At 34.0% G+C, this 12821-nt stretch overlaps 2 protein-coding genes across 2 annotated transcripts; both read right to left on the reverse strand.

Annotated features, from left to right (window-relative positions):
• Positions 1–2216: 2216 nt before the first annotated feature.
• Positions 2217–10461, reverse strand: LOC101511130 (receptor-like protein kinase FERONIA). Its single transcript, XM_073368601.1, is given in 7 exon segments — positions 2217–3657; positions 3782–4025; positions 4819–5255; positions 5305–5547; positions 5658–5790; positions 6565–7440; positions 10251–10461. Coding segments are annotated over 7 exon segments (3438 nt in total). The 3' UTR covers positions 2217–2363.
• A 906-nt stretch (positions 10462–11367) lies between these two features.
• Positions 11368–12306, reverse strand: LOC140920345 (receptor-like protein kinase FERONIA). Its single transcript, XM_073368602.1, has one exon. The coding sequence runs from the start codon at positions 12304–12306 to the stop codon at positions 11368–11370; it is 939 nt and encodes a 312-aa protein (XP_073224703.1).
• Positions 12307–12821: the final 515 nt, after the last annotated feature.

The raw sequence follows: 12821 nt of genomic DNA on the forward strand, positions 1-12821 counted from the left end.
TAAGTGTCTGATTAGATTGACTTATTTGAACTTATCTACTGGTATAAACACCTGTGAGAGTGTTTGAGAGAATTTATGGAAATATCTTATAACATGTCCACAAGTTGTTTTTAGTTTATTTTCATAAGCTCTTCGAGACAGCTTATGAAAACAACTTATAGCTTAGATGAAAACAGTTTAACTTTATTTCATCTTATGTTATGAAAATCAAATAACTTATACATAACCACATATATGATGAGCATTAATGCTATATATATGCGCTTAATTAAGTTGTTTATGCAACCATAATCTAAGTTAATAATTCTTCACTAACCAAAATATCATTATAAGCTTATAGGTGTTTATAAATAAGGTAAATGAGAGAGCTTCTGACTCAATCCTTCCTAAAGTTCTCGTTTACCTTCTTCATAAACACACATAACTTTATAAGGGCTTTTTCATTTTTACTTAAACTACAAGTTATTATTTAAGAGAAACTAAGTTATTGCAAGATCTTTTAGCATTCCATTTTATATGTGTTTATTGAGAAGTTTATCCAAACACACTCTTGAAACTCAGATAGAAATAGGGATCCAAAATCCCTGTTGTAGGAAAAGCACGCGTTTGCACGCAGTAAACACTTTCAGCCTAACATCTGAGATCAGAAGGTTCAGATTACATAATAAAAAAATTAGTTTTAAATGATCTTGGCCTTTAATTTTAAATCAGACAGTTGAGATCGAAATCCTGCTCTATTGCAAAGATTTGAAATGTCATGCTACAAATAAATAAAAGGAGATTTACACATTTACCTGCTAAACCTGGCAAACATGCAGTTCCTCCCGATAAAACTACCGTCTTGTACCAATCACCGTCTAGTATACATTGGTGATTCAGAATAACAATTTATCTGTTATAAATAGTTGCGAAAAAATGCCGAAGCCTAGTATACATTGGCGATTCAAGGTTGCCAAATTCCTGCACATTAAAAAGGAGGAAAAGTTGCAGTAGAAGTGCAAAGAAACTGAAAACCTAAAAGGCAATGCATAGTATCTGCAAGAAGTGCTTTCTGCAATTTCGTGTGTTTGGTTTTGCGGTAACAAAAATTGATTCTAACTGAATTGATTTTATAATATCAATTTTAGTTGAAAGCAAGTTGAAGGTAAAGTGATTTATGTTTGGATACATTCATGAAAAAAGTGATTTTTATCAATTGATGGTTGGATAGTTTCGACTAGAAGTCAAAATGAGAATAAGGTCAAATGAGGATGTATGAACACAACAAAAACCAGACATAGTTAATTTTCACCAACTATTTTCGTTCTAACAAAACATGCCATTAGTTTATTGCAAAGATTTGAAATGTCATGCTACAAATAAATAAATAAAAGGAGATTTACACATTTACTTGCTAAACTTGGCAAACATGCAGTTCCTCCCGATAAAACTACCATCTTGTACCAATCACAGTCGCCCGTTAGTTCTGCAGAATGACAATGCTCCATACAAACAGCTATGGCCTGGTGCAAACCCATGGCTTGCCTATACAGATAAGTCAAACATAAGCTTAAACTACAATATGGTAGACAACAACAACTATTGAAGCGTTTATAGAGGCGAATAATTGATTTTTGATCTGTTTGGATGTATTCCGTAAAATTGATTTTGCATTCAAAACTGATTGTAACTTGAAGTTTGAATTTGAAGCTTTTGCCTCTACAGTTGATTTGAAGTCTCAAATTTATTGTTCAACTCATTTTTACATAAGCGAATCCAAACATATAACCAAACAGAGATACTTAATTTGTCGCAACCATATTGCAAGAAATATATAAAGAAGTAAACTTACATTCCAGCAATATGTGGCTTGAATAAAATCTCTGCCGTCTGAAACCTCTCTTTTGAAAGTGTAAACCATCCATCTCCTGCAGCTTGAAATGATGCTTGTGTGTTCTCTTTTAATAGCTCAGCTTCATAATCAAGAGCAACATAACTGTGGGAGCAACCTAATCCACTAGTGTCTAACTATAATTTTACCTTATCGGTTTTCTAATGAAAAGCTCTAAGATTCTCTTTCACATGTTACATGTCTCATACTTGAAAAAAAATTCAAAGCATAATACTTGCTTGGTAAATAAAAAGAAACTACCAAAACGAAATACAACATGATTCTAGAAGGGAAGTAACTGCAAATTTTCCACATGTAAATTTCTCTCTTGTGCCAACACTACAACCTTGTGCCAATAATATATGTATTTATATGTAATAAATCGCCATGAATACATATTTCAATTAAGTTATAGGTTAAGAAACAAACGGATAATCCTAATTTAGTAACATTTATTTATAAAAGAAATATGTTTATTAAAATTAAAATAGTACTAGCCCTGAGGAGAATCTTCTCTAGCCAAGCTTCTACCTCCAACACTCGTTGAATCGCCACATTTTCCAGAATCAGTCACATAATCCAACTTCTTCTTTCCTTTCACATCTGTAAACAATGGCTCTTCGCAGTGTATTCCGCCAAGACTGTTTCCACTATCTTCTGGATTTGCATTATCTTCTGGATTTGCAGTGTCTTCTGAACTTTTCTGAAGCTGCAAAGCAAGTTCCAGGTTCCACAAGACATCCCCCATGGATGGCCTTTCAATGCCTTGGTCAGATACGCACTTCATCGCGGTCTCGGAGAACTTCTTAAAGCATTCCGGAGCTATCTTGCCCTTCAGATAAGGATCGCTGATTTGGTCAAGAATGCCTGTTTTGTAGCAATGAGCTGCCCATTTACCTAGATTCATTTCCTCGTAAGCTAGTTTTACGTTCAAAGCCGGGCGAGCGCATAGTATCTCAAATAGAACCACACCAAATGAGTACACATCGGATTTGTCGGTCAGTTGCTGCCTCTTGTAGTATTCCGGATCCAAGTACCCGAAACTACCTTTTACCTCAGTAGTTACATGTGTATTATCCAATGAAGGATATGTTTTCGACAATCCGAAATCAGAAACCTTGGCCACCCACTTCTCATCTAGTAAAATGTTTGTTGTTTTCACGTCACGGTGGATGATAGTGCGTTCAGCGCCGGTGTGAAGATAGTGCAAACCCTGAGCAGCTCCAATGCATATCTCAAGCCTTTGCTTCCACGGTAGTGGAGGTTTCTGTGTCTTGTCTAGATGCTCTCTGAGTGTTCCATATGCCATGTGATCATAGACAAGGATCATTTCAGTGTTCTCTTCACAGTATCCAATCAACGAAACAAGGTGGCGGTGACGAAGTTTAGAGAGCATTTGAATTTCAGTTTGGAATTCGTGCTCACCCTATTTGGAGAGTGGATTCACACGTTTAATTGCGACTTTAGTCGATCCGCCGTCAATTTCTCCTTTGTAAACCTTGCCAAATCTTCCCACACTGAGAATCAAAGTCTCGTCAAAGTTGTTTGTAGCAGCCTTCATTTCCGCAAACGAGAAATGACGACAAAGGTTTTGTGGAAGTGTGGATCTGTAACTCCTTGTTGTGTTGGTATTGGCAAAAGCTGGAGAGGGTGAATTACTGAAAAGCGAAAGTGGAAACCAGCTAGGTCGTCCTTCACTTGTGCTATGCCTACGGCGACAAAATGTGATGAACACATATGCATTAATTGCAGTGGTAGATGGAATATTCCTTAACAACATAATGATCCTTTGAATCCAAAGTGGTCTCAAGAACGCTGAAGTTCCTAAACAAGGTGTAGGATTGGGATGTCACGCCAAATCGGGCATCTGATATATTAAGACTCGAATAAGAAGCCGGATAAAAATATAACCTGAGGAAAATCCAACTAGAAGCCACCGGAAAACTATAGGTATATGGTGATTCGAAAATACGCGCCGTCATGAAGGGATTTTGAGGGACTGAAGGGTCATTAGTTGCAACCTCTAACATGATGGATTTTCCAGAACCAAAATTCGAGCCACGATCAGTGGACCATGAACGGCCATCAAGATCCAAACTAAGAATAGGGCCACCACAATTTAAGAGTATTTCGTCCGTAGGCTTAAAATCTTGAGCTAACACCATAAACACAAACAATGCAACACAAACAAAGTATACATTTGTGTTCCTCGTCATCACACAAGGTGGTGGTGTGAAGTAGGAGTTTATGGTTATGATTAGGGAAGAAGATTGTTATGAAGGAGAGAAGAGGGAAGAAAGAAGTACTAAGAAGAGGGAAGAAGAAAGTACAACGCGGAAAGATGAAGGAAGAAGAAGTACAGTACTGCGCGGGGAAGAAGGAACACGTAACAAGGTTGCCTTCACTGAGTTTTTTATGACAGCGGCTTTTGCTTATGATTATTTTAAAAAATAATTTTAAAACTAAAATATGTTTTGAGTTTATTTTTATTTAATTTAAAAAATAATTTTTTTAAAATTAAAAAGTAGTTTTTATAAATTATTTAATTTAATTAACATAACAAATTATTTTTTCTAAAATTAAAAGAAATATAGATTTTAATTTTTATTTTATTTTAAAATTAACATATCATTATTAGTATAATTAAACATTGTTCAATAGCATGAATCTTCTATCTCTCAATTATTAGACATCACCATCTTAAATCATGTTGTTGGAGATAAAAGTATAAATTTATTTAAATATTAGGATAATGGATTTGATAAACATGAATTTTCTTAAAATTGATAATGAATTTATTGAGTTCTAAGTTTATGTAAAAAAATGATTATGTTGTTTTTGTTATAAGATATTAAAAATCAAATAGTTACTTACAATTAAATAAGATGGTGAACAATGTTACTTACAATTAAATATTAGGATAAGTTTATGTGGAAGGTTAAAAGTACTTGCCCAGGCAATAACATCAGCCGTATTAAAAGCACTTTGATTAGCGAGGAATATTTTGAATACTCTTTGATTAACTTTGGTTATCACCGTGGTGCCCTCACAAAAGTGAAGTCTCATTAGATAGGCAAACCCAAAATCAATTGAGAATGTCCAAGTCAAGTTGTAACTCAAGTTGATATTGGCCTTTGGACCCATCGATCTGGGCGACGAGAAAACAATAGTCGGAGCAATATAAGACGGTGTTTCTGGAGGATACTCAATATTCACTTCTATACCACCATTCACAGCTCCAAATGCAGTTCCTAGTATGAAAGACGTGTCAGCACTCCAAGACCTAAACATGCAAGTATCACGAGAACCCGGAATATTACTCACACCCGCATTTAACCTATAAACATTCTCAAGTGCAAATCTGTTGTCAATGGTGAAGACACTTCTAATACCAACAATCACATGGACATCATGTATAAATATTAGGCATCGACATGACCTCAATCCCATTGACAAATGCATATGCATTAATTGCAGTGGTAGATGGAATAAAAGTTACGTTCAATGTACCTCCATCAATGTGGATGCAATATTCCTTCACAACATAATGATCTTTTGAACCCAAAGTGGTCTCAAGAACACTGAAGTTCCTAAGCAAGGTGTAGGATTGGGATGTCACGCCAAATCGGGCATCTGATATATTAAGACCCGAATAAGAAGCCGGATAAAAATATAACCTGAGGAAAATCCAACCAGAAGCCACCGGAAAACTATAGGTATATGGTGATTCGAAAATCCGCGCCGTCATGAAGGGAACTTGAGGGACTGCAGGGTCATTAGTTGCAACCTCTGACATGGTGGATTTTCCAGAACCAAATTTCGAGCCACGATCAGTGGACCATAACGGCCATCAAGATCCAAACTAAGAATAGGGCCACCACAATTTAAGAGTATTTCGTCTGTAGGCTTAAAATCTTCAGCTAACACCATAAACACAAACAATGCAACACAAACAAAGTATACATTTGTGTTCTCGTCGTCACACAAGGTGGTGGTGTGAAGTAGGAGTTTATGGTTATGAGTAGGGAAGAAGATTGTTATGAAGGAGAGAAGAGGGAAAAAGGAAGTACTAAGAAGAGGGAAGAAGAAAGTACAACGCGGAGAGATGAAGGAAGAAGAAGTACCGTACTGCGCGGAGAAGAAGGAACACGTAACAAGGTTGCCTTCATTGGGTTTATTATGACACGGGCTTTTGGTTATGATTATTTTAAAACATAATTTTAAAATTAAAATATGTTTTGAGTTTATTTTTATTTAATTTAAAAAATAATTTTTTTATTTAATTCAAAAAATAATTTTTTTAAAATTAAAAAGTAGTTTTTATAAATTTTTTAATTTAATTAACGTAACAATTTATTTTTTCTAAAATTAAAAGAAATATAGATTTTAATTTTTTTTTATTTTAAAATTAACATATCATTATTAGTATAATTAAACATTGTTCAATAGCATGGATCTTCTATCTCTCAATTATTAGACATCACCATCTTCAATCATGTTGTTGGAGATAAAAATATAAATTTATTTAAATATTAGGATAATGGATTTGATAAACATGAATTTTCTTAAAATTGATAATGAATTTATTGAGTTCTAAGTTTCTGTAAAAAAATGATTATGTTGTTTTCGTTTTAAGATATTAAAGATCAAATAGTTAGTTACAATTAAATAAGATGGTGAACAATATTACTTGCAATTAAATATTAGGATAAGTTTATGTGGAAGGTTAAAAGTACTTGCCCAGGCAATAACATCAGCCGTATTAAAAGCACTTTGATTAGCGAGGAATATTTTGAATACTCTTTGATTAACTTTGGTTATCACCGTGGTGCCCTCACAAAAGTGAAGTCTCACAAGATAGGCAAACCCAGAATCAATTGAGAATGTCCAAGTCAAGTTGTAACTCAAGTTGATATTGGCGTTTGGATACATCGATCTGGGCGACGAGAAAACAATAGTCGGAGCAATATAAGACGGTGTTCCTGGAGGATACTCAATATTCACTTCTATACCACCATTCACATCTCCAAATGCAGTTCCGAATATGAAAGACGCGTCAGCACTCCAAGACCTAAACATGCCAGTATCACGAGAACCCAGAATATTACTCCCACTCACATTTAACCTATAAACATTCTCAAGTGCAGTTCTATTGTCAATGGTGAAGACACTTTTAATACCAACAATCACATGGACATCATCATCAGTGGAAGTATAAATATTAGGCATCGACCTGACCTCAATCCCATTGGAAAATGCATATGCATTAATTGCAGTGGTAGATGGAGTAAAAGTTACGTTCAATGTACCTCCATCGATGTGGATGGAATATTCCTTCACAACATAATGATCCTTTGAACCCAAAGTGGTCTTAAGAACACGGAAGTTCCTAAGCAAGGTGTAGGATTGGGATGTCACGCCAAATCGGGCCTCTGATATATTAAGACCCGAATAAGAAGCCGGATAAAAATATAACCTGAGGAAAATCCAACCAGAAGCCACCGGAAAACTATAGGTATATGGTGATTCGAAAATCCGCGCCGTCATGAAGGGAACTTGAGGGACTGCAGGTAGGGATGGGAATAGGCTAGGCCGTCCGACAGGGGCCTATGGTCTGGCCTGGCCTGGCCTGTTTAATAAAAAGGTCAGGCTCAGGCTGTTTTTAAAGCCTACTTATGTAAATAGGCCAGGCTCAGGCTTGTAAAAAAACCTATTAGGCCTGGCAGGCCGGCCTATATATATTTTATATGTATTTCATTCTCTATTTTTTGTTCTTCTAATTTCGATTGCACTCACTCCAACAAACATGTATGAAAACAACATATTTTTTATAAAAACCGATATTATTTATTTGTAATTTATATTTTATAAAAGCCAATACTATTTATTTGTTATCTTTATATATATTATTAGTATATAAATATAGAAATTCTTATTGTTTGTTATTACTGAATATGAGTTTGTTTGAGAGGTAATATTCCGAGTTGTTTGAGAGGATTTGTTTAGAGGTAATATTCTGAGTTGTTTGAGAGATAATAATAGGTGCGTTTGTTTCAATAAAAAATTTGTTCTTTTAAATCAAAAACTATTTTTTAGGGTTTAAAATGTATTTGTTTCATATTTTTAAAAAATTATTTTGTTAGAAAAATCATTTTTTTATTTAATATATATATACATATACACATTAGTATTGGTATATGGAGAAACATATAAATTGATATGTGTAGAGCATCATGTAGCTATAGATAATTGTTTAGAGGTAATAATCTGAGTTTGTTTAAGACCATTTGTTTGAGAGATAATAATAGGTTCGTTTGTTTTAATAAAAAATTTATTCTTTTAAACCAAAATTCATTTTTAGGGTTTAAAGGGTGTTTGTTTTATATATTTTTTAAATTATTTTGTTAGAAAAATTATTTTTAGTGTGAATAAGGCTTTTAAATAGGCTTACAGGCCAGGCCATGATAGGCCGTAGCCCATGATAGGTCGAAAAAAAAGCCTATCATAGACCGTAGGCCAGGCTTAGGCCTAAAAAATTCATCATAGGCCAGGCTCAGGCCTTTCAAAGTCTGGTCTGGCCTGGCCTATTCCCACCCCTAACTGCAGGGTCATTAGTTGCAACCTCTAACATGGTGGATTTTCCAGAACCAAAATTCGAGCCACGATCAGTGGACCATGAACGGCCATCAAGATCCAAACTAAGAATAGGGCCACCACAATTTAAGAGTATTTCGTCTGTAGACTTAAAATCTTCAGCTAACACCATAAACACAAACAAAGTATACATTTGTGTTCCTCGTCATCACACAAGGTGGTGGTGTGAAGTAGGAGTTTATGGTTACGATTAGGGAATGAGAGAAGAGGGAAGAAGGAAGTACTAAGAAGAGGGAAGAAGAAAGTACAACGCGGAGAGATGAAGGAAGAAGAAGTACAATACTGCGCAGGGAGGAAGGAACACGTAACAAGGTTGCCTTCACTGGGTTTATTATGACGGGGGTTTTGCTTATGATTATTTTAAAAAATAATTTTAAAATTAAAATATGTTTTGAGTTTATTTTTAATTAATTTAAAAAGTAATTTTTTTAATTTAATTCAAAAAATAATTTTTTTAATATTAAAAAGTAGTTTTTATAAATTTTTTAATTTAATTAACGTAACAATTTATTTTTTCTAAAATTAAAAGAAATATAGATTTTAATTTTTATTTTATTTTAAAATTAACATATCATTATTAGTGTAATTATACATTGTTCAATAGCATAGATCATCTATCTCTCAATTATTATACATCACCATCTTAAATCATGTTGTTGGAGATAAAAATATAAATTTATTTAAATATTAGGATAATGGATTTGATAAACATGAATTTTCTTAAAATTGATAATGAATTTATTGAGTTATAAGTTTATGTAAAAAAAATGATTATGTTGTTTTCGTTTTAAGATATTAAAGATCAAATAGTTACTTACAATTAAACAAGATGGTGAACAATGTTACTTACAATTAAATATTAGGATAAGTTTATGTGGAAGTTTAAAAGTACTTGCCCAGGCAATAACATCAGCCGTATTAAAAGCACTTTGATTAGCGAGGAATATTTTGAATGCTCTTTGATTAACTTTGGTTATCACCGTGGTGCCCTCACAAAAGTGAAGTCTCACAAGATGGGCAAACCTAGAATCAATTGAGAATATCCAAGTCAAGTTGTAACTCAAGTTGATATTGGCGTTTGGACCCTTCGATCTGGCCAACGAGAAAACAATAGTCGGAGCAATATAAGACGGTCTTCCTGGAGGATACTCAATATTCACTTCTATACCACCATTCACAGCTCCAAATGCAGTTCCTAGTATGAAATACTCGTCAGCACTCCAAGACCTAAACATGCCAGTATCACGAGAACCCGAAATATTACTCCCACCCACATTTAACCTATAAACATTCTCAAGTGCAGTTCTGTTGTCAATGGTGAAGACGCTTCTAATACCAACAATCACATGGACATCATCATAAGTGGAAGTATAAATATTAGGCATCGATATGACCTCAATCCCATTGACAAATGCATATGCATTAATTGCAGTGGTAGATGGAGTAAAAGTTACTTTCAATGTACCTCCATCAATGTGGATGGAATATTCCTTCACATAATAATGATCCTTTGAACCCAAACTGGTCTCAAGAACACTGAAGTTCCTACGCAAGATGTAGGATTGGGATGTCACGCCAAATCGGGCATCTGATATATTAAGACCCGAATAAGAAGTCGGATAAAAATATAACCTGAGGAAAATCCAACCAGAAGCCACCAGAAAACTATAGGTATATGCTGATTCGAAAATCCGCGCCGTCATGAAGGGAACTTGAGGGACTGCATGATCATTAGTTGCAACCTTTGACATGGTGGATTTTCCAGAACCAAAATTCGAGCCACGATCAGTGGACCATGAACGGCCATCAAGATCCAAACTAAGAATAGGGCCACCACAATTTAAGAGTATTTCGTCTGTAGGCTTAAAATCTTCAGCTAACACCATAAACACAAACAATGCAACACAAACAAAGTATACATTTGTGTTCCTCGTCATCACACAAGGTGGTGGTGTGAAGTAGGAGTTTATGGTTATGATTACGGAAGAAGATTGTTATGAAGGAGAGAAGAGAGAAGAAGGAAGTACTAAGAAGAAAGAAGAAGAAAGTAAACCGCTGAGAGATGAAGGGAGAAGAAGTACAGTACTGCGCGGGGAACAAGGAACACGTAACAAGGTTGCCTTTACTAGGTTTATTATGAGCGCGGGGAACAAGGAACACGTAACAAGGTTGCCTTTACTAGATTTATTATGACAGGGGCTTTTGCTTATGATTATTTTTAAAAAAAATTTAAAATTAAAATATGTTTTGAGTTTATTTTTATTTAATTTAAAAAATAAATTTTTTTATTTAATTCAAAATTAATTTTTTTAAAATTAAAAAGTAGTTTTTATAAATTTTTTAATTTAATTAACGTAACAATTTAATTTTTCTAAAATTAAAAGAAATATAGATTTTAATTTTTTTTTATTTTAAAATTAACATATCATTATTAGTATAATTAAACATTGTTCAATAGCATGGATCTTCTATCTCTCAATTATTAGACATCACCATCTTAAATCATGTTGTTGGAGATAAAAATATAAATTTATTTAAATATTAGGATAATGGATTTGATAAACATGAATTTTCTTAAAATTAATAATGAATTTATTGAGTTCTAAGTTTATGTAAAAAAATGATTATGTTGTTTTCGTTTTAAGATATTAAAGATCAAATAGTTACTTACAATTAAATAAGATGGTGAACAATGTTACTTACAATTAAATATTAGGATAAGTTTATGTGGAAGGTTAAAAGTACTTGCCCAGGCAATAACATCAGCCTTATTAAAAGCACTTTGATTAGCGAGGAATACTTTGAATACTCTTTGATTAACTTTGGTTATCATCGTGGTGCCCTCACAAAAGTGAAGTCTCAAGATAGGCAAACCCATAATCAATTGAGAATGTCCAAGTCAAGTTGTAACTCAAGTTGATATTGGCGTTTGGACCCATCAATCTGGCCGACGAGAAAACAATAGTCGGAGCAATATAAGACGGTGTTCCTGGAGGACACTCAATATTCACATCTATACCACCATTCACAGCTCCAAATGCAGTTCCTAATATGAAAGACGCGTCAACACTCCAAGACCTAAACATGCCAGTATCACGAGAACCCGAAATATTACTCCCACCTACATTTAACCTATACACATTCTCAAGTGCAGCTCTGTTGTCAATGGTGAAGACACTTCTAATACCAACAATCACATGGACATCATCATCAGTGGAAGTATAAATATTAGGCATCGACATGACCTCAATCCCATTGACAAATGCATATGCATTAATTGTAGTGGTAGATGGAGTAAAAGTTACGTTCAATGTAACTCCACCAATGTGGATGGAATATTCCTTCACAACATAATGATCTTTTGAACCCAAAGTGGTCTCAAGAACACTGAAGTTCGTAAGCAAGGTGTAGGATTGGGATGTCACGCCAAATCGGGCATCTGATATATTAAGACCCGGATAAGAAGCCGCATAAAAATATAACCTGAGGAAAATCCAACCAGAAGCCACCGGAAAACTATAGGTATATGGTGATTCGAAAATCCGCGCCGTCATGAAGGGAATTTGAGGGACTGCAGGGTCATTAATTGCAACCTCTGACATGGTGGATTTTCCAGTACCAAAATTCGAGGCACGATCAGTGGACCATGAACGGCCATCAAGATCCAAACTAGCGCCACCACAATTTAAGAGTATTTCGTTTGTAGGCTTAAAATTATCAGCTAACACCATAAACACAAACAATGCAACACAAACAAAGTATACATTTTTGTTCCTCGTCATGACACAAGGTAGTAGTGTGAGATATGAGTTTATGTAGGGAAGAAGATTGTTATGAAGGAGAGAAGAGGGAAGAAGGAAGTACTAAGAAGAGGGAAGAAGAACTTACAACGCGGAGAGATGAAGGAAGAAGAAGTACAGTACTGAAGAAGGAACACGTAACAAGGTTGCCTTCACTGGGTTTATTATGACGGGGGCTTTTGCTTATGATTATTTTAAAAAATAATTTTAAAATTAAAATATGTTTTGAGTTTATTTTTATTTAATTTAAAAAATAAATTTTTTTATTTAATTCAAAAAATAATTTTTTTAAAATTAAAAAGTAGTTTTTATAAATTTTTTAATTTAATTAACTTAACAATTTATTTTTTCAAAAATTAAAAGAAATATAGATTTTAATTTTTTTTATTTTAAAATTAACATATCATTTTTAGTATAATTAAACATTGTGCAATAGCATGGATCTTCTATCTCTCAATTATTAGACATCACCATCTTAAAATCATGGTGTTGGAGAT

Source organism: Cicer arietinum, chromosome 5 (genome assembly GCF_000331145.2).
Source record: "Cicer arietinum cultivar CDC Frontier isolate Library 1 chromosome 5, Cicar.CDCFrontier_v2.0, whole genome shotgun sequence".
Taxonomy (NCBI): domain Eukaryota; kingdom Viridiplantae; phylum Streptophyta; class Magnoliopsida; order Fabales; family Fabaceae; genus Cicer; species Cicer arietinum.

Bases quoted from the DNA above. Each gene is read 5' to 3' on its own strand.
- LOC140920345 (XM_073368602.1), bottom strand. From the start codon at position 12,306: ATGACGAGGAACAAAAATGTATACTTTGTTTGTGTTGCATTGTTTGTG.